Below are 26,722 nucleotides of genomic sequence, written 5' to 3' on the forward strand. Positions count from 1 at the left end.
TTATTCGTGGATTTTGTTTTAATTTCAGGGTTTGTAGACCTAGAACTGTATAGAAGACTATGCAACTATAAAGAAGAACCCGTTTAGAATATTATATGTATCTTTAATTTGAAGTTCTAGAATCTGAGAATAAAGATAAAGTTATTATTTTCATCTAAATGTTTTCTTGGGATTCTCTTTTATCTGCAGGATTCCTTAAGTAATTTTGACTGATTTTTAACCAATGCCAAATTGGAGTTGGTGTGATTAGTGGTTTAGTGTTGAGTGACATAACCTTTATTAATGCTTTGATTGTGTCCTTGATTTGGAAAAACGTTTGTGATGCTCTTACTATTTTCTTTCTAGATATGATACACCAACTTCTAAAAAGAAAGTACGAATTAAAGACCGCAATAAACTTTCTACAGAGGAGCGTCGGAAGTTGTTTGAGCAAGAGGTGGCTCAGCGGGAGGCTCAGAAACAACAGCAGCAGTTGCAGACCCTGGGAATGACGTCTCCACTGCCCTATGACTCTCTTGGTTACAGTGCCCCTCATCACCCCTTCGCTGGCTACCCACCAGGTTATCCCATGCAGGCCTATGTGGATCCCAGCAACCCTAATGCTGGAAAGGTGCTCCTTCCCACACCCAACATGGACCCCGTGTGTTCTCCTGCTCCTTACGATCATTCTCAGCCCTTGGTGGGACATTCTACAGAACCCCTTGCTGCCCCTCCACCTGTGCCAGTGGTGCCCCACGTGGCAGCCCCTGTGGAAGTTTCCAGTTCACAGTATGTGGCCCAAAGTGATGGTGTGGTACACCAAGACTCTAGCGTCACTGTCTTGCCAGTGCCAGCCCCAGGCCCAGTCCAAGGACAGAATTATGGTGTTTGGGATTCAAACCAACAGTCAGTCAGTGTCCAGCAGCAGTATTCTCCTGCACAGTCTCAAGCAACCATATATTATCAAGGACAGACTTGTCCAACTGTCTATGGTGTGACATCACCCTATTCACAGACAACTCCACCAATTGTACAGGTAACTAATTTTGGAACATCTCTTGTCTGTCTTGGTCTGTTTATGGAATGTTAAATCTGATGTGAAGGGGAAGTCCTGCCACTGATTACTTTTACATATCAATCGTGTATGTATTATCTGTCCACTATTGTGTAACAAATTACACCAGAATTCAGCAGCTTAAGACAACTAGTAATTACTATCTCACAGTTATTGTGGGTCAGGAATTCAGAAGTCGTTTGTCGTAATGGATGGTTCGGGCTTAGAGTCTTTCATGAAATTACAGTCTGGCTGTTAACCAGGGCTGTAGTCATCTGAAGGTTAGGCAGAGGATGGAAGATTCACTTTCAAGCTCACTCACATGGTTGTTAACTCCATTTTCTGTCTTCACATGGACCTCTCAGTAGGGCTTCTTACAATGTCCCAGCTGACTTCCCCCAAAGGAAGTGATCAGAGAGAGGCTTTTCGATACTCCTCTCCTTTTTGCTTATAGACAGTGAATAATACACAGTTTATTCTTTTATAACCCTACATTGGGAGAACCCTTTGTCATGGTCATTGAGTCAGGAGATGGCTTACCCTTTTCTTCTTCCTAGATCTAGTGTGTATTATTTTTTTATCCCCTACATGTTTATCATCATGAAGTTTGCCAGAGTGTCTCTGATGCACTGAGCCTAAGGATATCACTATGGTAGGAAATAGTAATGTTAAATTTAAAAGCTGAGTGTACTGATTTTATATTTCAAGGTGTATTTTTGTGCTTTTTTAATCAGGCTTCTTTTCTGTAGAATACAGCAGTACATTTTAAGCTTAAAAAAGCAAAAAAGAAGAATATATAAAGCATCATCCTCACCACTTTCCTGCGTCTCTCACATTGCTCCTTAAAGGTGAATTATTGTGGATGGGGGAGACTCGCAGGGATACTTCCGGCGCACGTTGCTTAGTACTGACCAATAATGTTATTTCTGTTAGTATTTTTGTGATGAAGCTGCATCAAAATTTAGTTTGTAAAGCCATGACAAAGTATCCAGTTTTAATTCCTAAAATTTTAACTCTGTTAACTACTTCCATTTTGTATGATCTCTTTATACACATGCTTATATATTTTATGTATTTGTTATTTTGAAGACTTGAAACTATCCCATTGTTTCTACTTAACATGATTCTTAACCATTTTCCCAAATTACTCTGTATTTTTATATATGCATGTGTGAATATACATACACGTATGTGTTTTAATGGCTATATAATATCCCATTTGCTTATCAAATCATTGCTTATCTATTTTCCTAGGGTAGTCATTTGAAAGTTCTTTTTGTAATTATAAATAGCATTGTACTGAACATTCTTAGATTTTTTTTTTCTTTGATGTTTGGCTTAAAATGAATGTTATAGTGCTAAATAAGGCTAGTAAGAAAATGGGTGTTGGGGTGCCTGGCTGGCTCACTTGGTAGAGCATGCGACTCTTGATGTCAGGGTTGTGAGTTCAAGCCCCATGTTGGGTGTGGAGGTTACTTAAAAATAAAAATCTTTTTTTTTTTTTTTTTTTTTTTAAGATTCTGTTTATTTATTTGAGAGAGAGAGAGCATGAGCGAGGGGTGGGGAGAGGGAGAAGCAGGCTCCCCACTGATCAGGGAGCTCCACTCGGGGCTTGATCCCAGGACATTAGGATCATGACCTGAGGCAAAGGCAGATGCTTAGCCAACCGAGCCACCTAGGCACCCCTTATAAATAAAAATCTTTAAGAAAAAAAGAAAGAAAGAAAATGGGTGTTATTGGCCATCAGGTATCAATTTTTTAAGTATTGTTTTTCTTTTTGTATGTTTTAATTTTGCCTCCTACAGAATATTTTAAGTGTCTTAAACAAATTTCTTAGATTCTGACTTCTCCGGCTATCTTGCCATATTCTCTCTTGGACCAAGCCATTCATTTTGAGTTTTTCCCCTGAGAATGTGTATCAGATGTAAGAAATATGGTCTCCTTCTGTCCCATTTCTATTCCTGAAGTATGTCCTTAACCTGGGTTTTAAAGCATAAGCAACAGCAGGGGAGGATACCTAGCAGACTCCCAAGGAGAGAGGTCACTGGTCATTTGGCCATTCTTATAAAATGGAGTCTATTTTTTCCATCCCACTGAGCAGAAGATTTAGTCACAGCCTTGAGACTCAAGCATCACAATTTTGCTTGCTTACCGTTTTCCACTCTGTTGCTTCCAAGGAGTCATTTGTTGGCTCCCTAATCTATTTCGTATGTGCTAGAGTGGTAGATAAATGGAGCTGGATGGTCCAGACTGTCCTTTCCTTCTCTGTAAGATTAGTTATCAGAGATGATGCTGGGCTTTGGGTGATGAGAACATAGAACATGTTGTTAGTGTGTATGTGTTTTGAGCCCCTGTCCATTATTTAATGTACGTCTTGGAGACAGGCGCTTAGTTTATATTCTCCAGTTTTAGTTTTCTTATCTATGAAATGAGCTGAATGCCTCAGAGTGATTGAGGTTTGCATGAGGTAATGGATACTAATAATGATAGATTTAAAGCACCATGTACCTTGAAGATTTAATTATAGTTATTACTCAGTTACCTTAATGATACTGAGAGAGTATTGACATTAGTGGGGTGTGAAATGCTCCTAGTCAGGGTCATCTATCTGGTGTCTGGTCTAAAGATCTGACCTCCAGGAGAAGGCCTTGAAGTTTGTGTTCGAGCGTAGTATCGACTGTGCCGACATGGGCCACTGAGAGTTTGCAAGATATTATAACTTTGACAGTGAAGGTAGTATGTGAAGTGTTATAATACAGATTTGTGTGTGTGTACATATGCAGTATCTTTGACATTTGGAGCAGATGTGATCAGAAGGTGACTTTCATTTTTTGCCATAATTGCTTATTAAACATAAAAGCCCCATTTCAACTGAGGCCTTATGATTTATAGTGGTTTTGTGACCTGTTCTTACAAAGTCATACTAAATCACATCTCAAAAAATGCAGTGCTAAGGACTATAATTTTTCACATTATAAAGTGAAGTGACTTAGATATAAAGTAATAATGACTTTTTTCCCTCTCTAGAAGTAGGGACAGAATAATTATGTTTTCCTTTCTATAACATTTTAGGCCTTTTTAGATTTCTCTTGTAATTTCCATGGGAAGTCCCGTTTTAACGATATTTATAGATTGGGTTTATGTTTGAGAAAGTAGCTTTTGTGTAATTTCAAATCTCTGGAAGGGGAGAGCCAGTCTCCTACAGATTTTCCCCCAGCAGGTAGAGAAACTTGATAGGCATATGCTATTTATGTCTCGCAAGTGTGTATATCTTTCATACGAACTGCAGTGGGACTGCAAACCCGTTTTCCCTTTTTATTGCTATTGTTGGTTTTGGTATTGGCATGTGATTGTCAGCTGGTTTGGATAGATTCTATAGAACCCGAAGAATGTTCATTTTTCTCTTTCTTTTTGACAGTCTGGGTTTTAAATACTATACCTCTAAATGATTATTGCTATCTTGGGTGACTTTTTTTTAAGTCTAGCAAGGCTGATACTGTTCACATATTTTTGGCATTTCCTTTGGAAGTTATTTCCAGTATGTGTTACATTCTTTCCTGATGATAAATTATTATCCTTTAAATATATGTTTGCATTTTAGAAACAGGTGAAATTTGTCTGGAGCCACAGGGAATGATGAAGCTAGATAAAGCCATTTCAGTTCAGAAGTTTGCGCACAACCAGCATTTGGAGCCAGAGTCTTCATGCCAAAGAAACCATAGCTTTATTTCACATTAATCAGGTCCTTTAAAGTGTCTCCATTGATGAGCCTTACTTACTAACTCTGATCTTGTCAGACAAATTCTCCAGGAGCAAAGTTTCACTGAGGGTCAAAGGAATTTTTAGCCTCCAAAATATTAGCATTTTTCTGTTGTAGATTTGGGTGCTTAACCTCCCGATCACTCTGGAGATAACATGTTTACTGTCTTCTTCAGCCTCCCAGAAACTTTTTTTTTTTTTAAGATTTATTTGAGAGAGTGCACGTGCATGTGTGTGTGCATGAGTGGGGGGAGGGGCAAAGGGAGAGAATCCCGATCAGACTTCCTGCTGAGCACAGAGCCCAATGGGGGGCTTGGTCTCACCACCCATTAGATCATGACCTGAGCCAAAACCAAGAGTCCGACGCTTAACCTACTGAGCCACCCAGGTACCCCCTCAGAAACTGTTTTTACTCAGAATAGGATTTACCAACACATATATATTAACCCCTCCATGCACAGTAACTTGCCTCTTGTATCCACTCTTCAGGATGCTTCCTACTGGGCATCAGGGCCCTTAGAAGTTCAGTTTCCAGGTAAATTGGTCATCGTAGAGTAGAACCCAGTTAGATATGTTTTGTTTTATGGCTTATTTTTAGTAAAGTTGAAATTGAACTTACTGATTATACTTCACTTTTGAGATTATACTTTTAAATTTCTTTTTAAGATTTTATTTATTTATTTGACAGAGCGAGAGAGAACAAGTAGGGGGAACAGCAGAGGGAGAGGGAGAAGCAGGCTCCCCACCAAGCAGGTACCCCGACGTGGGGCTCGATCCCAGGACCCTGGGATCTGAGCCACCCAGGCGCCCTATACTTTTAAATTTCTTAAACAGTATCTGATCATCTTTTTTGCTAGTATCTTTTTGTACTGAACTCTGATTCAGTATTGTCTGGGTATTCATCAGCGTAAAAAGTCTTTGGTTTAACCAGATTTCAGGCTTTGGGATCAGAATTAGGTTGGGAGATAATATTTGTTTCTACAAAATCTTTGCTGTTGCACAGATTTCCCATCTCATATCCAAATACTTAGAGATGAAAGCATTTCTATTTTGTGATATTCCGATAATACTTCTGCCTTGACAATTGAGTCTAGTTTATGATCTTTGTAGATTAAGCTGTTCCAGAATATTGAATCAAGTACTATTGACCTTTGAACAATGCAGGGGTCAGGGGTACCAACTCCCCTCCCCAATCAAAAATCTGCATATGACTTTTAACTCCCCAAAACTTAACTACCGTTGACTGAAAGCCCTAATGGTAAATGGCACTTTCTTAGGTAACTCCAGTTGTGGGAGATACCCACCTCTGATGGTGGTCAGGACTAAATGAGACAGTGTATGTGAAAGGGCTTTCTAAGCTTCATAAAGCACGGTATGAATCCATGTGTGGTAAGAATTTTGGATGAAACGAATTCTGCTGTCTTCCTTGGAAGGGGTTGTATTATCGAAGACTACAAAAAGCTAAAAGACAAGTTTAAAATTTGATCACCATCTTAACTTCCTCTGCTACGAATCTCTCACTCTGACATTTTCTAGTCAGAACAGCCTGGTAGTTTTAGGAGTTGGTGGCATAAAGGCTCTCTGCAAAGAGCCCTGGGGAGTGGTCTCTTGGATATCCTAAGTGCCACACTCCAGTTAGTACTGCGGCCTCGGACAGCTCTTAGGAGGCCCCCCATGGACCCCCGGTTTTTTTCTGGGTTTCTTTTTTTTTTTTTTTTTTCTTCTTAATGACAAAACCAAGGTAAGTAAATGACTAGGGAATTATTAAAAAAAGAAACTTCTGTGTTTGCAACAAAAGACTTTTACACATTTGTATCCAGGTATTCTTTACTAAAAGTTTTTAAAAACTAGTGGATTCCAGTAAGATGATGCCAACTTCGAAGTTAATTACTGCTGTATTAGAGCTAGAAAAGTCTATAAATTGTGGATTTCTTTATTTTATCTTTTAGAGTTATGCCCAGCCAAGTCTTCAGTATATCCAGGGACAACAGATTTTCACAGCTCACCCACAAGGAGTGGTGGTCCAGCCAGCTGCGGCCGTAACGACAATAGTTGCTCCAGGGCAGCCTCAGCCCTTACAGCCAGTAAGAAATATTTCAGTTGATAAAATACTCATTGGCTGCATACCTCATCTTTAGAAGGTTTACTTTTGGTTTTGGTTTTTATTTTTGTTTTTCTCACTCTGTTTTTTGTTTTTAACTTTATAGTCTCCATTTTCACGCAAGTGCTTGTGTACCTGAGGAAGCATTACTCAACCATTTTTTTAAAAATTCTGTGGAATTTACAGCAGTGTTGATAGATACATATTTTGTTCCTGGTATCCCTTTTATTTGTAATTTTAACTGATGGACCTTGTGTTTTTATACTTTGCTATGAATTCCTAACGTAATAATTTTCTCAAGTAGCTGTTTTTATTTTATGGAGCACTGGAATATGATATTACATTAGGCACCACGGACTAGGGGTATAGAAATGAGTGATATACTTCACTATACATGTACAATATGGTATTCTGCCACATATGGAGAAGGATCTAGTGAAATCTTGATGAAGTAGGATATAGGAGGCTGGCATTGGAAGCATTTCAGCAACCAAACAGAATAACTTACCCACTAGCACTTTGGAATTCTGATAGTTCCAGAGAAGGCTCCTGCAGCGATCCGGTGAGTGAGGGTGGCTCTCGACAAGTAGGACAGTGAGTGGAGATTGAGTATAAAGACACATGTGAGACTACTGGAGGCTAAGACCATTTGCACTTCCAGCAGATAGGTGAGGGCTTGCTATGAGTTGGACCCTTCAAGGAACTCTGAATACAAACCTAAGCTTCAATTCCTATCCTTAAAAGCTGGCATTCCACTAAGAGAGTTGAGGATCACAATGAATAATCCTAAAAGTAGAGATTAGTGTCACAAAAGGTGCAGATAGTTTGAGGAGGGAAAGAATCATTCCCAAGTGTGGGAAGGATTAGTAATTTAGTAAATTCTGAATAGTTTGAAGTATTCTTTTTTTTTTTTTTTTTTTTTGGATTTGAAGTGTTCTAAGGGACAAAGGAACTTAGGGAAAAGAGGTCACTTTATAGGCTAGAGGACTGCAGGAATGAAGAGGAACTGAGGCAGGACACCAAAAACAGCAGCTGCATGAAGTAGGGGTTAGTGGTCTACACAAAGCAGTGATGCTCAGAGACCTGTGTTTGCTTAAAAGTGGTCACATTTTGTCTGAGCCTGGGATCTCGGGTTCCTCTTTGACTGCTCAAGAAAAGGTAAAGCTGGAAAAATGATTCTGTGGTAACTGGCTTACATAGAATGAACAGTTAAGGGCATATATTCTTACAGTAATTTACTACGAGTCTGCTAGAGCTCCTATAACAAAATGCCACAAACCGAGTGGCTTAAACAACAGAAATTTATCTTCTCACCATTCTAGAGGCTGGAAGTCTATAAGAACAGACTTCGGCAGGCTTCTTGTCTCCTGAGGCCTCTCCTTGGCTTGCAAATGGTTGTCTTCTCACTGTATCTTCATGTGACCTTTTCTTTGCCCACATTCCCTGATGTCCCTTACTCTTATGAGGGCACCAGTCCTGTTGAATTAGGACACTACCCTTATGACCTCATTTAACTTTAATTCCCTCTTTAAAGGCGCTCTCTTCAAATAGTCACATTGGGAGTTAGGGCTCCAACATACGCATTTGGGGGAAATAATTCAGTCCCTAACAGTGATTGTGAAGTTTTTTGTTTTTCAAAATGTGACATTAAATTTTTTAAAATATAAATATGAAGTTTCAGACATAGAGAAAAATAGATAATGGATAAATCTTAACATTCTGTCATACTTGCTTTTCAGATTTTTTCTTAAAAAAAAAAAAAGAGCGCTCTATATAAAGCTAATTTAGCTCATCAGTATCCTGAAGTTGGTGTATGCCATTTAGCATTGGTTTTATTAAGGTTGAAAGATACTGCTGTAGATAATGAGCTGCTGAATATTTTTAAATGTGATCTCTTGGATGGTGACCTCTTGGAGCCAACTTTCAATTTTCTGATAGATCCCTAAAGCTATTCATATACGCCATCTCTGATCATTTCCCACATTGGACCTTTGCTTTATCTTTTTTTAAAAGAAGAGGTGAATGTATGTTTTTACATATTGTTTAAGTAGGCTACTTTGTCCTTTTCAGCTGGATTAGAAGAGATGTCACTGATCAAGAACTTGTGTGTGTGTTTCTTTTTAGCCTGAAATGGTAGTGACAAATAATCTTCTGGATCTGCCACCCCCCTCTCCTCCCAAACCAAAAACCATCGTCTTACCTCCCAACTGGAAGACAGCCCGAGACCCAGAAGGGAAGATTTATTACTACCATGTGATCACAAGGTAAGAAGGGCTGTGTAGGCATCCCAAGTCAGCTTTCAGTTGGTCAAAGAAGCTGCCATCCTACAGGGAGATTTATGGATATTGGCTTGATGTCATTGTCTGTTGTTCATTGTGCTTGAGGGCTGCTAGATTTCCAGAATCACATCTTAAGTGTTATGTCATACCTTAGACTTAGTCCTTTTTAGATAGATATATTTTGGTGTATTTTTAAACTGCAAGATTCTTAGAGAAAACTAGAGTTTAAAAAGGTAATGACTTCATCTAACATTGTGTAGGTATCAGGGGTCATGAGCAAACCGTTTCTGTAAAAGCCCAGATATAATGAATGTTTTAGGCTTTACCAGCCAGTCTCTGTCACAACTCCTCAATTTTGCCATTGTTGTGCAAACAGCCCATAGACTATATATAAATGAATGGTCCTGTGTCCAATAAAATGTGATTTATAAAATAGGCAAGAGGCCAGATTTGGTCCATGAGCCATAGTTTGATGTAAAAAGCCCAATTTACCTTTTACCTAGAAGTTTTAAAAAATACATTTATCTTTCAGACAGATAGCTTTATGTGAATATATGTGCTTTCTCTGTGTGTGTGTGTGTACTCATTGGTATATAATCTTATGTGAGTTGTTGGGGTACATGTTTTATAATCTTTTTACCAATCTATATAAAACTTCATCAGTTATAGATATATAGAACTGCATTATTTTTAGTGCAAGATTATACTTTGTTTCAGGGGTCAGCAAACTGTGCCCATAGGCCACTGGTATTTGCAAATAAATCTTTTGGGGAAACACAGCCACTCCCGTTTATTTAGCAGTTACTTATGGCTGCTTTCACCCTATAATGGCAGAGTAGAGTGGTTGTGACAGAGACCATATGGCCCACAAAGTCAGAGATATTTACTCTCTGATCATTTATAGAAAAAAATTTTGCCATCTCCTGCTCTCTTGTATGGCTGTACAAAATTTTATTTAACCCACCATCATTGTTGGGTTTTCACTGTTTTAACAGGATTTGAGTTACAGACACTAATCTTACTACCTTCTTTGGATCGATTTCTGGAGGTGGAGTTGTTGGTTAAAAGAGATTGACATTTTAAATTGATAATTATTGTCAGCTTACCATTAAAAAAAATTGTACCAATGTAGACTCCCACAAAAAGTATACAATAGTGCCTTTTTCTTCATGTAGTTTCTTCTAATCTTGTAAATCTCTAGTAGGTCAGAAATCTTATTTTCATTTCTAATTCTTTTATTGTTGTGTTGAAATGGATCTTCAGTAAATTATCAGCCGCTTGTATCTTTTGTGAATTGCTTGTTTGGGACATCTACCCATTTTCTGTCACTGTTGTTAGATCTTTTTATCAAGAGTATTGCAGATGTCTTTAGGCTTTGCCTGAATGCCCTACGAGTTTAAAAATTTCATACAGTCAAATATTTTCCTTTATGCTTTATCAAGTGCCTGTGATGTTGCCAACTAAAGATGGGGCAGTAGGAGAGCACAAGACTGCAGTGGCAGGACTGGCCTGCCAGATAGGCTGCTAGTTCTCTGAGGCTTTTGACATTTTAAGTGATTTTCCTATAGCATCCCCTGTGGCAGCTGACTTCAGACTCCTGAACATGAATTTTCTTACTGCCAGTTGTTATCTCACAGATCTAGCTTAAAAAAAAAAAAAAAAAAAAACCTATGCCTGTGTATTTTCAAAGCAACTAATAAAAATGCAGTGAGTTTTTCATGGTAGAACCCTTCTTCTTGTAGTCAATTGAGGATATTTTGAGCCAAGGGCACAAGTTTTTAACCTGAAGCCTTTTCCGTGCTATCAGTCATTAAAGCGAAGGGGCACAACCACAGACAAGAAGGCTCCTAAAGGAAGGAACAATTTCTCACATGGCCAAGGACTGTGAGGAGTGTGTTGTGATTTATTTTATTTTGCTCCAAGTACGTGCTAGGTACAATCACTGTTGATCTCTTCACCTGCAGAGGGGAGGCAGAGGCAAGCACTGACTCCATGTACTTTTTAGGTTTTGCCGAATCCTTTTTCCAGAACATTAAGAACCAGGTGAGAAATAGGATGTTTGGTTTTACTGCTCTCTTTGACACCCAGTACACATTGCAGCCTCATTGGCTAGAAAAATGGAGTGGGCTAAACGATGTATGTCTCTGGGATAGAATCATGCTGCCGGGAAGATAGCAAAAGAATGTCTTTATCTTATGAAGCTGACTTATAATATGCCTCAGATATATGTTGCATTGTATGTGTATATGAGCAGAGATGCCTGTGCCAGAGTTCTCTGCTTTCTGGCCGTGACAGCATGGCTGTTCTTACCTTCTTCTAGGCAGACTCAGTGGGATCCTCCTACTTGGGAAAGCCCAGGAGATGATGCCAGCCTTGAGCATGAAGCTGAGATGGACCTGGGAACCCCAACATATGATGAAAACCCCATGAAGGTGAGTGTGGCTTACACGTGTTTTCTGATCATTTTGGAGTCTGTGTCTTGTCATTCTGCAGGGCCAGTAGTCGTGTGGTCTTGTGATTCTGCATTGTTCTGGAGAATTAGCACATGTAATAAATGCTGGAGAGGGCTAGGACATCCAAATAGTACAGAAGTATGGTACATAGAGGAAAAAAAAAAAAAAAAACGCTCACTTTCTCTTCAGCTGCTCTCCTATCGTCTTACTTTCCTCTGTGGAGATAAATACTGTTAACTAGTGCGGGAATTCTCAACTGAGAGCAATTGTGCTCCCCAGAGAACATTTGATAATAATATTTAGAGACATTTTTGGTTGTTACAACTGAGGGGATGCTACTGGCTTCTAGTGGGTAGAGTTCAGGGAAGTCATGAAATATCTTACAGTGCATAGGACAGTCCTCCACAACAAAGAACTGACCCAAAATGTCAATAGTGCCAAGGTTGTGAAACCTTTCTTTGGCATATGTTCTTCCAGACCTTTCTGGAAAATACACACACACACACACACACACACACACACACACACACGTGTTTTTCTTTCTCTCTTTTTTTTTTTTTTTTCCATTTTAAACACATAAATGCAATTGTGGTATTTATACTCCATCATAACCTCCTTTCATATATCTTAGCTCTTTGGGCACTTGGCTGGCTTAGTCAGTGGAGCATGCGACTCTTGATCTTGGGATTGTGAATTCAAGCTCCACGTTGGGCATAGAGATTACTTAAAAATAAAATCTTAAAAATATTTGTCTTCTCTGTCTTAACTCTTTCCTTGTAAATCTGCTGCATTCTTCTTGATGCTCTGTGTTTCTTTTTAAATGTGTTTTAGCTCATTAATTGAAATCTTACATAGATGGTATAGTTCAGTAGGATTGATGGGTCTGGAAAAAAGTTAGCTCTTTACATAAAACCTCACCAAAGGAGTATTCTGTAGACCCCCACCTTTTTTTTTTTTTTTTTTTTTTTTTTAAAGTTGGGACCGAAATATTTTACTATGGAGGTACTATTTTAGAACAAAGAAGGCAAAAAGCTTATTCCACATCTCTCGCTCTGACAAGACAGTAATTAGGATTAGAGATCAAGTAAATTAAATACTCAGTGACTGAATTATAACCATTTTTTATCCCTATCTGTTTGTAACAGGACTGGCTATCACCCTCGCTAGGGTGAGGTGTCTTGAGTGAAATCAAAGACCATATTTCTATGTCCTAAGATCCGAATAGTATTTTTTTTTTTTTAAACAAGAAGAGTCACTTAACTAGTTAAGTCGTTGGAGAGGTAGGGAGAGGGAAGAGGGCAGAAAGGAAGAAGCTAGAGTGAGAGAATGAAGTGGAAACAACATACCTTCTTTCACATTTTATTCACTTTGGGAGGAATGTTTTTCTTCCTTCATATATTTGCCAAACAAAGTATGCATTTAAGTTAAGTCCATGTGGAGCTTGGTAAATTTCAAATGAATTGTTTGAGTCACTTAACCACATCACTGTAGCTATGGTATTGTCACATTTTCTTGAATCATTTAGGAATATGCCCAGGATTGTTAGGCAGCTGCCATTTAAAATATCCAGAAGCTTACAAACAAACAAAAAACCACAGTATCTCAGACTTCTGTAGCTATGTTAGTTATATCTTTTGAAAAATAAACAGAAGGTTTGAGAAGAGATCTCTGGTGCAGGAATATAGCTGAGCTCTGAGACCAAGTTTATCAAGCATCTTAACTGTTAATTATGATTCAGTCTTTTGGTCTGTAGAATACCATTTGATTGACTATAGAAGTATAATGCAAAAGCTCAAAGTGAGTCTGTTTATCAGGTTGTATCTGATAACATACAGAGAAAGTAAGTAACATGTTTCAGTCAAGGCTGTGGGTTCCCAACTCCTGCCCTAGATTAGTTACACTAGGTACATATACCGAATTCTAGAAAAGTTGCAGTGCCCAAAATTCACATGATATTCACAGTGACAACTGTGGAAAAATATGTGGGTGTATAATTAGGTTTTAGTGGAAAACTATTCTACTCTATAAACATACTGGAGTGTCAGTTCAAAGTTAGGATTAGAATTAATACTGTTGTTGTTGTTGTTAATAGATGCCAAAGTAACAGACTTAGTTTGGTTCATCAGATTTGAAAGTTGGGAGAGAATAGTCCACAGGTGGACTGTGCAGGGATGTATGTATCCCCTTCTTGAATTGTAAATATGAAGCTCTTACTGCGTGCTTGTGTTGTGAAAGCCTGTGTGAAATTCAGAGGGCCAGACCTCAGCCAGGAAATTGGTCAGAGTATGGTGGATGCAACTTGACTATGGTTAAGGAACTTCAGAAGGAAAAAAAATAGCTTTCTATGGCTACAGAGAAGTGTTTTCTCATAGGGCTGTACTTAGGGGTTTAAACCACCAACTAAAAATTACAATTTTTGCTTTAATTGTGTAGTGAGATGGAGATGACTCCCAAGATGAAATTCCACTTGGGAATGACCAGAACGGTGGGATTTCCCCTGTCTAATAATGGAAGAGTGTCCCTTGGTGCCTCTTCTAAAATGTCAGCGATAAGGGTGCTTGGGTGGCTCAGTTGATTGAGCATCTGGCTCTTGATTTCACCTAGGTCATGATTTCAGGGTTGTGAGAACGAGCCCTGCGTCAGCACTGGGCATGGAGCCTGCTTAAGATTCTCTTTCTTGGGGTGCCTGGATGGCTCAGTCATTAAGCGTCTGCCTTCGGCTCGGGTCATGATCCCAGGGTCCTGGGATCAAGCCCCCACGTCAGGCTCCTTGCGCGGCGGGGAGCCTGCTTCTCCCTCTCCCACGCCCCCTGCTTGTGTTCCCTCTCTAGATGTATCTGTCAAATAAATAAAATCTTTAAAAAAAAAAAAAAGGTAAAAAGATTCTCCTTCCCTCTCCCTCTGCCCCCCCTTCAACAAACAAACAAACAAATAAATAAAATACCAACAATGAGAGGGAAGACTTTTTGTTTTCAAATAATGGTACCACACTGCTCATTAGCTTAAATTTAAATTAGTGGTCTAATGTAAGAGACCACAAAGAACTCTTTGTATTTTTAACACTTTTTTTGAAGCCTGGTAATAGGCTTCTGAAAGAATAATATATCTTAACTATATACTGTTACTTTCTGTTTAATGTGTGAGCGTGTGTTTTATCCCTCAGGGTGTGCTTCATTTGTTATAGAAGGACAGACCAGGAAAGTTAAGAAATCAGCACATTTGCAGGGGCGCCTGGGTGGCTCAGTTGGTTAAGTGTCTGTCTTCGGCTCAAGTCATGATCCCAGGGTCCTGGGATTGAGCCCCACATCGGGCTCTCTGCTCAGCAGGGCGCCTGCTTCTCCTGCTCCCTCTGCCTGCTGCTCCCCCTGCTTGTACTTTCTCTCAAATAAATAAAATCTTAAAAAAAATAAAATCACATTTGCATTTATAGCAGAGAGGTGTTTGACTAAAGGACTGTAATATATACTTGTAAGAGTACTAGAATTTTCTCCAACCCACATAGTGTAGCCTTTGTCTAGCATTTCTTAAAGGTTAGTCTCCTGACATTTGTTTCAGTTATATCATTAAATTATTTCAGGAATGTTAAGCAACAGACAACAAGGAGTCCATTCAGGGGTCTGCAAAAGCAAATATAAATCCAATGCTTAACTCAAAAATAACTCAAATATGTTGCTCTGCTCTTGTGTGTTGGGATAAGGGGATGGTGCATGTGTAAGGATGAGAAGGAGTGGGAAAGTAGAAAGAGGAAACATTCCTCCTACCTCTTAATTGCCTGAGAGGGGTTACAGAGTGAGATTGCTGCTGCTGCTGCTGCTGCTGCTGCTGCTGCTTCTTCCTCTTCTTCCTCTTCTTCCTCTTCCTCCTCCTCTTCCTCCTCTTCTTCTTCTTCCCCCCCCCCCTTTTTTTTCTAAGATTTTATTTATTTATTTGTCAGAGAGCACACAAGCAGGGGGAGCAGCAGGCAGCAGGGAGCCCAACTCGGAACTCAGTCCCAGGACCCTGGGATCATGACCTGAGCTGAAGGCAGACAAGACACTTAACCAACTGAGCCATCCAGGCATTCCCAGAGTGAGACCTCTAATGGAGATTCAAAGATGTCTGCTTTCAGAGAAAATAGGAGAGAAACTTTTCCATTCTTCTTCTTTGCCATAGTACAAATATATACGTAATTCTCTCTTGGGATTCAAATCTTAATGAGAGAGCACAAATACAGTTCTTATTGTGAACAAATAGTGATAGGTAAGAGGTGTCTTCTCTCCTGCATGGAATCAGAGTCAGACCGAAACAGGGCTTTTATAACTTCAGTTCCTTGAGTGCATTTGACTGTTCGTGAAATAGGTGTACCATTTCTACCTGAGCAGAAGATAAAAATTAATTTGAGGGGCGCCTGGGTGGCTCAGTCATTAAGTGTCTGCCTTCGGCGCAGGTCATGATCCCAGAGTCCTGGGATCAAGCGCCGCATCGGGCTCCCTGCTCCGCTGAGAGCCTGCTTCTTCCTCTCCCACTCCCCCTGCTTGTGTTCCCTCTCTCGCTGGCTGTCTCTCCCTCTCTGTCAAATAAATAAATAAAATCTAAAAAAATTTTAAAAATAAATTAAAAAAAATTAATTTGAGGAGGTTTTTCACCTAATGTTCGATTTTATGTAAATGACACCTTTGGTAACCAACTCGAAATATTCTAGCCATGTAATTCAGAGGAAAGGAAAACAAACTGTCTTTCTGCTTTCGTCTAAATTTTTTCTCCCTATTCTTGCACATAAAATACTTTTTGTTTGCAGCATCTTTAATATTATATCTTTGTATTTACAAATGCTCTTTCAGTTGTAAATAACAAAAATGCAGGTCAAACCAGCATAAACATAAAAAGAGAGATATTGTCCTGTATAACTTGGGAGTCAAAGGTTATTACAATCTTTGATTCTGCTTCTCTCTATGTGTAAACACGGCAAGCGTCAAATCTGGGAATTCTTTTAAGGAGAACAGCTCAATAATAATTGAGAGTCCTGTGTAAAGCACTGTGTGCTGTGGGTGAGAGTAAGGGATGATAGTGATGTGACCTGAGCCCCCACCACTCAGATAGCTTACCTGGTCATGGGTGATCACTGAGACTCCTGTGTTAATTGTCCTTGATTTTCAGTTAGTGATTCACATATAGAATCGGTCATATTCGTTTCTGGATAGCCAGAAGCTGAGTCACCCTCAGCTCTTATGAAATAAGAGTCTAATGATCTTCGAGTATGAAAAATGAGCAAGATTTTGGCATTGTTTTGATCTGTTATCCTCTCAGAGGGTAGAAGAGAATTCTTGTGAAATGCATTCAAGTGCTGTGGACCCGTGGAAGCTGGGAGAAGGCTGACCAGCACCTGCAGCAGAAGTCTGCCCCCTGCATATGGGAAATCTTGATGTGGGCAGTGATGGGGTGAACCGCCTGACTTCAGGAACATTTATAGGTGGCGAAGGGCACTTTTGGCCATTAGGAGAGCTGTTCTTCAGAGATTTTTCAAAATCTCACAGAGAAGAAATAAACTATATAGAAATTTTAACAGGTTAAATATTTAAGAAGGTTTTGTACAGATTTTGGTTTTAGGTTCTTTACGTATCAAGAACAAAAGAAGGCAGTTTAGGGGCGCCTGGGTGGCACAGTGGTTAAGCGTCTGCCTTTGGCTCAGGGCGTGATCCCGGTGTTCTGGGATCAAGCCCCGCATTGGGCTTCTCCGCTGGGAGCCTGCTTCTCCCTCTCCCACTCCCCCTGCTTGTGTTCCCTCTCTCGCTGGCTGTCTCTCTCTGTCAAATAAATAAATTAAAAAAAAAAAAAAAAAAGAAAGAAAGCAGTTTATTCAGCTTATCTATGGCGTAGAAATACTTAATAAAATATTGATTGAATGAATCTCTGATTCATATAGAAGACTATACTTATTGATTGAATGAGTAGCTCCTTGATTTCTACAATGTTTATGTCTCAAGGCTTCTGTCGCAGCCCTAAAATTCGGAATGGGGCTACAAATAGAGGAAATTGTAAGCACCAATGAAGAGCAGTTCAGACTCTTATGAATGGTTTCATTACCCATGACTCTGACAGTCTCTGCCTTTTAATTGGTGTGTTTAATCTGTGGACATTTAGTAAATGTGTCAGTAAGGTTGGGTTTAAGATCCACCCCCTTACTATTTTCTAATTTTTCACCTGTCTTCTGTGGGGGAGTTTTGTGCTTTCTTTTGTATTAGTTTATATTTTTCTCTAAAATATTTCATTGGCTTTTCTATTGACTTATTAGCCATTCCTCTTTGTTTTACTTCTTAGTAGTTGCTCTAAGGAGCAGTTATCAGAGTATAGTGTGGGGACCTTAGGGATTTTTAAGACCCTTTCAAGGGAGCCATAAGGTCAAAACTATTTTCATAGTAATACTAAAATATCATATCCCTTTGCCGCTCTCATCCATTCACAAGTATACCATGGAATTTTCCAAAGGGTACATGACATGATTGAATACATAAGGAAATGAGAATCCAGCTGTCTTCTGTTAAGCCTGACATTAAAGAGATTTCCAAAATGTAAAACTGTGCCACTCTTACCAATTTCTTTAGTTTTGGAAAAGAAGTTATCTTTTCACAAAAAAACTATATTTACATATGATGGGTTTGTTAATGCTGTTTTAAAATAATATTTTTTGTTTGAAATTAATTTTCTTTTTTCTTTTTTTTTTTTTTTTTAAGATTTTCTTTATTTGAGAGAGCAAGAGAGAGAGAGCTGAGGGGAGGGGCAGAGGGAGAAGCAGACTTCCCATTGAGCAGGGAGCCGGATGTGGGGCTCAAGCCCAGAACCCTGGGATCATAACCCGAGCTGAAGGCAGATGCTTAACGGACTGAGCCACCCAGGTGCCCCTGAATTTCATTTCTAATATAGTAAATTTGGATAGATAGAACCCATATGAACAAAAACTCTCTCGGGTTCTCAATATTTGAAGAGCAAAAAGGAATCCTGAGACCTAAAAATTTGAGAACCACTGCTCTGTAGCTTACAATATGAATATTGATCTACAGTCTCCTGTTGTATCAAATACCATTTAATCGATAATTCTAAGGACCTGCTTACATTTTGCCCCCTCCTGTCCATTGTTCTTTTGTTGCTGTACAATTTTTTTATTCTTTCATATGCTGTGAACCCCAGAGTTCATTATTATTTTTTGCTTTAAAGAATTTTTTTAAACTTGGGAGCAAAGTCTTTTATTTACCCACATATTTGCCATTTCTCGTACTCTTTATTCTTTCATGTAGATCTGAGCTTTTTCTGGAATCCTTTTCCTTTAGACTGAATAGTTTCCTTTAATATTTCCAGTATTTCAGGTCTAATGGTGATGAATTCTCTCAGTTTTTGTTTGGCTGAGAAAGGTCTTTGTCTTTCCTCTTTTCTTTTTTTTTAATAGACTATTTTTTAGAGCAGTTTTAGGTTCACGTCAAAATTGAGCAGAAAGTACAGAGTTTCTGTATAATACCCCCCTGTCACCACACATGCACAGCTTCCTCCCACTATCAACAACCTGCCAGGGTGGTCCATTTATTCCAGTGAACCTACACTGACATATCATTATCACCCGAAGTCTGTAGTTTGCATTAAGATTCTTGATGTTGTGCACTCTGTGGGTTTGATACATGTGTAATGGCATGTACCCACCATCATAAGCATCAAACAGAATAGTTTCACTGCCCTAAATATCTTCTGTGCATCCCTCCCTCCTTTTCACCTCCCTCATCGCTATCCCTGACAACCACTGATCTTTTTACTGTCTCTCTGGTTTTGCTTTTTACAGAATGTGATATAGTATGTCACCTTTTCAGATTGATTTCATTCACTTAGCATTATACATTTAAGGTTCCTTCATATCTGTTCATGGCTTGCTAGCTCATTTCTTTTTAGCCATGAGTAATATTCTTCTGTCTGGATCAACCACAGTTTATATATTTGTCCTGTAGCTACTGAAGAACATCTTGGTTGCTTCCAAGTTTGTGCAAGTTTCTTATGGGCATGCATTTTCCATTCATTTGGGTAAATATCCAGCATCACAGGTATGGATCACATGATAAGAGTATGTTTAATTTTGTAAGAAACTGCCAGACTACCTTTATTTTTGAAGGATATTTTTACTGGATAGAGAATTCTAAGTTGATACTTTATTTCCCCCTTTCACCACTTTAAAAGATTTTTCCATTTTTTCCTTACTTAGAGTTGTTACTAATAAGAAGACTATACTTATCTTTGTTCCCCCAGATATAATGTCTTTCCTTCTTTCTGTCTGCATGGAGAAAAATCTTAATCTTCTCCTTATAATTGGTTTTTAAGAATTTGATTTTGATGTACCTTGGTGTTGTCTTCTTTGTGTTTAACTTCTGTGGTTTTTTGAGCTTTTTTTTTGGCTTTTTTTTTTTTTTTTTGAGCTTTTTCGATCTGTGGATTGATACTTTTCATCAAATATGGAAATAGATTTTTTTATTTCAGTTATATTTCTCAGCTCCAAAGTTTCAGTTTGGTTATTTTTAATACTATCAGTTTCTTTGCTATTTATGTTTTCCTTTATATCGTTGAATGTTTATAATGTTCAGCTTCCCTTTTATTTCTGGGCATGTTTCTAGTGATTGATTTTTCTTGTGGTTATCAGATTAAAATCTTCCTGCTTTATGTGCATCCAGTAATTTTCATTTGAACACTAGACATTGTGATTGTTATGTCATTGAGTTTCAGTTTTATTTTCCATTAAAGATTGATGGGTTTTTTTCTTAATCTTTGTTAGGTTGGGTCCAGAATAGTCTTTTCTCTTGGAATGACTACTACTATCCAAGAGATGGTCTTTCTGGGATCTCTACTGAATGCCTTGGGTTAACATCAAGGTCTCTTCACTCCAGCTGGTAGAAGCGCAGATGTTTTCCAGCCTCTTTGAGCTCTGGGAATTGTTAATTTATAGCTCATTTCAGACACTTTGAACTCCAGCCTTACCCTTCAACTCACTGAGATCAGCATGTTGAGCTCTGCTAAGGTTTTTCTCCCTGCTCTTGGGTCTGGTACACATGGAAAACCAGGATACTCAGGACATACATACCTCCTTTTTCTGCTTGCTTCTGGGATTGTAATCCAGTGCTGCTTAATGTCCAGTGTATGGCAACTGTTGTTTCATGTATTTTGTCTAGTGTTTTGGTTGTTTACAGTGAGAGGGATAGTTCGTTAATAGTTAACTTGTCATGGCCAGAAACACAAGTCTGCGGAAGGGCTTTAAAAAACCAAACAAAAACTTTATTGAGCTATAACATACCTAACAAAGTTCAGTTGTTTTATGTTTACAATGCAGTGACTTTTAATAAATTTACCAAGTTATTGCAACCATTACCATAATCTGCTCTTAGAACATTTTTATGCCCCCCAAAAAGATTTTTCATATCCATTTACAGTTAAATCCCCACACCTATCCCAGCCCAACCACAAATTTATTTCATTCTTGATAGATTCACCTTTTCTGGACATTTCATATGAGTAGAATTATATAACGTATGGTCTTTTGTGACTGGCTTCTTACATAGTGTAATGTTTTCAGAGTTCATCCTTGTTATCTCATGTATCCAAATTTCATTTTTATGGCTGAATAATTTTCCCTTGCATAGATGTACCACATTTTGTTTATCCATTCACCAGTTGATGGACATTTGGATTGTTTCCACTCTTTGGCTGTAATGAATAATGGTATATGGACATTTGTGTTGTGAGACTTTGGACATGCATCTTCAGTTCTCTTGGGTGGATACTTAGGAGTGGAATTGCTGAGTCATAGGACTAATTTATGTTTAGCTTTTAAGAAACTGCCAAACCATTTTTCTGAAGTAGCTATATCAGGGGCACCTGGGTGGCTCAGTGTGTTAAGCATCTGCCTCCGGCTTGGGTCATGATCTCAGGGTTCTGAAATTGAGTCCTGCTTCGGGCTCCCTGCTCACTGCGGAGTCTACTGGGGAGTCTACTCCTCCCTCTCCCCACGCCAGTCATGCATGCTCTTTCTCTCTCTCTCTCATTCTCAAATCTTAAAAAATAAAGTAGCTATGTCATTGTACATTTCTATCCCAGCAGTGTATGAAGTTTCTGTAGGAGAGTTTTTATAGAAACAGGTATCCAGGGGGGAAACCCCGTAAGTGTCATGTGCTTCCAGCAAAAAAGTTCTCTGGACATTCACTCTGTGTCTTAGCTTCTTAGCCTTTTAACTTTGATTTATCAGTTCTTATATTCTTATATTTCTTATATTTCTATGAGAAAAATCTAAACAAAAGGCATCTGTTCTTTGTTATTAACTCTTTGGGTATAACAGATGAAAGAACAAATGAGTTTTGATCTTCCAACCAAACTTGCCCTGAAGCACAAGTCAAAGTCTTGAGGTGTCGGTCTTTGGATCCCTTTCCAGACCATAGTCTCCAACATCAATATCTACTCTGACTCGGATAGCTAGGGACTTACTTGGATCCAACCTTCCTAACCAGTTTACAACTGTATTCACCTCACTAGCATCTCAAAAGACACGAGAAGGATGCCTGTGGGGTATGTTTTTATTCCTTCTGTCCAACTTGTTTTCATCTTTAGGGCTTTCATGTAGGTTTTAATCCCCTTGGAGATACAGATTGTAGCATTGTGAATTTTCATTAACTTATAGGCCTTGTGTGAGGTATTAAGGATAGAAAGAAATAAAACTGAATATTAGTCTTCAGGAAGTTCATTCTAAGGAAAAAGCACATCAGGGCACCTGGGTGACTCGGTTGAGTGTCCAACTCTTAACTTTGGCTCAGGTCATGATCTTAGAGTCGTGAGCTCAAGCCCCACGTTGAGCTCTGCGCTGAGCATGGAGCCTGCTGAAGATTCTCTCTGAAAGGAAGGAAGGAAGGAAGGGAGGGAGGGAGGGAGGGAGGGAGGGAGGGAGGAAGGAAGGAAGGAAGGAAGGAAGGAAGGAAGGAAGGAAGGAAGGAAGGAAGGAAGGAAAGAGCCACATCTATATATCAAGAACACAGTGGGGTAGTTGCTGTAGTAGAAGTATGTACAGGAACACCTGGGTGGCTCAGTTGGTTAAGTGTCTGCCTTCCGCTCAGGTCATGATCCCAACGTCCTGGGATCGAGCCCCACATCAGGCTCCCTGCTCAGTGGGAGCCTGCTTCTCCCTCTGCTGCACCTCCTGCTTGTGTTCTCTCTCCCGCTTACTCTCTCTAAAATAAATAAAATCTTTAAAAAGAAAAAAAAGGACGTACAAAATGCTATGGGAGCATGGTTATTAATGGTCTGAGAAGATGCATCAGTGATATGTCACAAAAAACATGATTTTACCTATAGCCAAGGTGGGCAGGAAAGAGCATTCTAGGTAGATTAAGCAGTTTTTGCAAAGGCATAAAGTTAGGATAAGACAGAGTGTATATAGGGAATAATATAATTTGGTGCATATGGGGTAGTGAACAGGACTTTAAAAATATGGAAATGTAGGTCAGATTTAAATTGTCTAAGATCTTGGTGTCCTACTAATGTGATTACTGTGTGAGAGTAGCAGAGGAATCAGTCAAATGTGTTTCCCTTGAGCAAAACAGGCTCATTTGAAAAGGTGAGATTGGTAGCGGGGAGATCAGATTGGAAAGTATTATAATAACTTAGGCAAAGTGAGCAACCGAGAGTGGAGATGTGGGGGGTTCACACAGAGACATTTGACACACATTGTGGTCAAGGCTTCACAAACAAGTGGGTATGGAAGAGGCAAGGAAGGCCCAAGGATGGCTTGGGGTGCTAAAATCCCATTATTCAGTCTAGGGGATGAAGGAAAGGTCACAAGGAGGTTTGGAAATAAGTTCAGTGTGGAATTTGAGCTTCTTATAGGACCCCGGATAAGAATGGCTGGTAGACAGTTGTGTCTAGGTTTGAGTCATCAGTAAACTGCTGTTTTTTTGAAACATTAGGGGGATATGGTACCCACACGGGGAAGGTGTATAATGGGCAGAGAATTCTTTGAGGAGTGCTATGTGGTGCTGGATGGGTGGTTTTGAAATCTTTTGATGCTGAGACTAAGCATCTGTGAGAGCCCTCCTTCTCTGTTTTCCTCCAGTGTTGTTCCCTCCTCTTGGTCATCTTGTGCTCTCTTCCATCATCCGTCATGTGGTGAGTGTAAAGTCAAGCCTTCCCTTTGAGGACCCCAGACGCGAATCATTCCTGACTGCTTGCGTGATTGAGCGACAGCAGTTTTTACTGCTGCTTTCTGCCTTTTAATTAATATTCAGACACAAGTGTAGTAGATGTCGTAAGTGTAACTATGTTGTGTTAAAATAGTGGTTGTGGAGTGTTTGTTGGGTTGAGGGAGTTGGAAGAGGATGGGATCAGAGGCCAAGAGTCTTTTCAATTGATGGTCCCATCTTTGGTGTTGGGGTAATTTGCAAAAGGATTCCATATGAAATCACTCCCTGGCAATGGAGAGGGATCTGGGAAATCACATTTGAGAGAGGATTGTCAAAAACCAGAGCCTGGATCTCTGCAGAGCAGATGGTTAGTTGCCCAATAAGCACAGCCTGGTTATTAGCTGGGGGACCAGAGAGAAACTCCCAGGACTGTACTACACTCATGGCCAGATGGAAGGAGTAGGAGGCCTTCTGGTTCTTAGGACCTTAGTTTCAGGTGTATCAGCTCCACTTTTCTCTGCGGGAAATAGATGGAGCCTGTGTGTAATCTAGTCAGGCTTTCAAAACACTATTTCTAGAAACTGCCTTAGAGATCTTTTTGTTCCTGTCCAGTCCTTCTCCAGTCCCCACCATTTTTTTTTCTTGACAGAATCAAGTGTGGTGCCTTATTTAGAACCAAACACTAAAATAAATATTTTTGTTCTTTCTACTACCAAAGGTGGTCACAACTCCAAAACAGAATATACTGAGCTTTTATTATTTTCAAGGCTTCTTCTTACTTCACCTTTTAATTGATGTACACAGGCTCACGCATTGAAGAATTTAGGTTGAATCGTGTATAGTGTTTCTGATAAGCTCAACTTCTGCTTCTGGATTCATGCTGCCTTGAAAGATAAAGTTCCTGCTTGAATAATGTTTTACATTTCATGTTCCAAAGGATATTTAATTAAATTCAGGGAGAGAGAAGCATTAGGTCGGTATATCGTGCTGTCTTTGTCAGGACTTCTTCCAGCCAGCCTGCATTCCCTAGTTCCAAGGCACATGAGCTTTGTGACGTGGTCACTTCTGCCTATATAATAAAGGATGGAGTTTGCATTTGTTGTGTTAAACAGCCAGTGTGTGGTTACCAGAGCCATCCAATAAGCTTTAAGTCATTCCCTTTCTAAGCCAGAAAGACTCGAAACCTCACCTTGGGTAATATGAAGGTACTTAGGCCTTTCTTGTTATATTCGTATCTGGTCATATTCCAGCCAGATTGCCTGGAATCCAGATTAAGGCTGATCGCAGGGTGAGCTGCTAAAGGCAGTAAGCTCTGGCTATCTACCAGGCCCTCTGCCCACATTTCACTGTGTGCTCTCATCTGGCCACTGTTCACATAGGTTCCCGCCAAAATCCTCCATTGGCTGATGATGCCCTGTATGAGCCGGTGGGTGGAAAAGGCAACCTGATTATTACTGAGGCCCTGGGAAAACATGGCTTTTTTGCCTGTCATAGGGCTTTCCCCCCTCTCTGATGGGTTCCTGGAATCTCAGCGACACCACTGGTATGACAGGTAGATGTTCTCTACCCCATGAAATAGCTTGTTACATTTTGGGGACCATTGGTCCAGGCTCATGGTCTTTTCTGGTGCTAAAGGATTTTTAATCAGCAGTAGGCATTTTAGAAGGTTAATAACACTGGTTTTAAAAGCTTACATATTGTAGAGATGCTTACATTTCAAATGGGACTTTTCTGGAGTCAGGTTTTTCGTGTCAGTGTCCATCAAGTGCTATCCTTGGCTCTGACTCTGGCTCTGGGTGTTGCTCGGCATTGGGCCTGAGTAAGTGTTAACCGGTTTCTGAAATCATTTCTCATGCCATTTGCAGACCACAGACCATGAGGGGTACATAATTTCAGTACTCCCTAGAGTGCTTCATCTGGTTTATGATTTCCATGATGTAAGTCTAGGCATCCTTCATTTGAACATTTCCTTTCTCAGTCCCAGTTGCTCAGCACTCAAAAGGACCACGAAAGCTAGACAGAGCTCAGTGGGCTGTGCTCTATAACTGTGTTTTTAAAGCCTTACCAACCTCACCAAATCAGAGATTAAATTAGAAAGCTATTAAATATGCACTAGATTTATTTAGCTTTCTGAACACATACCCCATTCAGAGGGAAGCAGAACGTTTCTCTTCACACAGTACCCTCACTGAGAGCCTGGCCTCTCTTGTAGGTTCAGGAGCCTTGAGATGGTTGTCATACCTCCAGGGCTTTCTGTAGTAGCCGTTGCTCCTCATTCCTGAGATCTACAAGAGAACAGCTGAGGGCGTGTTGAAGTTTCCTGGGCTTATTCAGGCCGTTCTTGACCCCTTGCTACCCGAGGTCTTATTGTGAAGCACAGCCACGCACTCTCCTCCTGGAAGAAGTAACCACAAAATCCCAAAGCCAAACATTAGAAAATAGAGTTACAGTGTGCTTTTTGGTCTTGTTTCCTAAAAACAGGTCGAATCTGTATGTTCTTTCTACTCTGCCCTCCCCCTCCGGCTGCCACAGCCGCAGAAAGTAGAAAAATGGAAAATATGTAAAGCTTTTATAGCAAATCAGAGAAAGCAGATTTGTGGCAGCCCAAAGCCAGGGGAGTGCCACCTTTCTCTGGAGCCAGTCCAGAGCAAAGGGAGTTGAACAGCTCCTTCATCACCAGTGCCTTCAGACTGTTTATGGAAATGGAAGAATCAGCACTGGGGGATGGAGGGGGAGTAGAAAAATTCTCCACTCTAAGCGGCTAGCAAAAACATGAAGTACCTATAATAGCAACTGTGGTTTCTACGTCCATCTGAAATCTTTCAGAAGGGAATGCTCATAAATCTTTTCTATGGAAAAGTACATTTACTAATGAGGGGCTTGATGGTTGGTGGTGGGCAAATGTATGGGGAGAAGGCCTTGCGTGGCAG

The 26,722-nt window shown here is 39.7% G+C and overlaps 1 protein-coding gene across 4 annotated transcripts in view; it reads left to right on the forward strand.

The window, feature by feature from the left end:
• The window catches only part of SETD2 (SET domain containing 2, histone lysine methyltransferase), a 122,557-nt gene that overhangs the window by 91,931 nt on the left and 3,904 nt on the right, over nt 1-26,722 (forward strand). For 3 of the 4 annotated variants that reach the window (XM_087867093.1, XM_045778343.2, XM_087867092.1), the window contains exons 15-18: nt 346-1,015; nt 6,742-6,876; nt 9,018-9,157; nt 11,493-11,604. In XM_087867093.1, coding sequence (XP_087723219.1) covers nt 346-1,015; nt 6,742-6,876; nt 9,018-9,157; nt 11,493-11,604 — 1,057 coding nt within the window. Of the gene's footprint in view, nt 1-345; nt 1,016-6,741; nt 6,877-9,017; nt 9,158-11,492; nt 11,605-23,725; nt 23,779-26,722 lie in introns of all 4 variants that reach the window. The other variant, XR_015726684.1, reaches the window with a different exon arrangement.

This window comes from Ursus americanus, chromosome 14 (assembly GCF_024610735.1).
Source record: "Ursus americanus isolate L20-20 chromosome 14, mUrsAme1.1.p, whole genome shotgun sequence".
NCBI lineage: Eukaryota > Metazoa > Chordata > Mammalia > Carnivora > Ursidae > Ursus > Ursus americanus.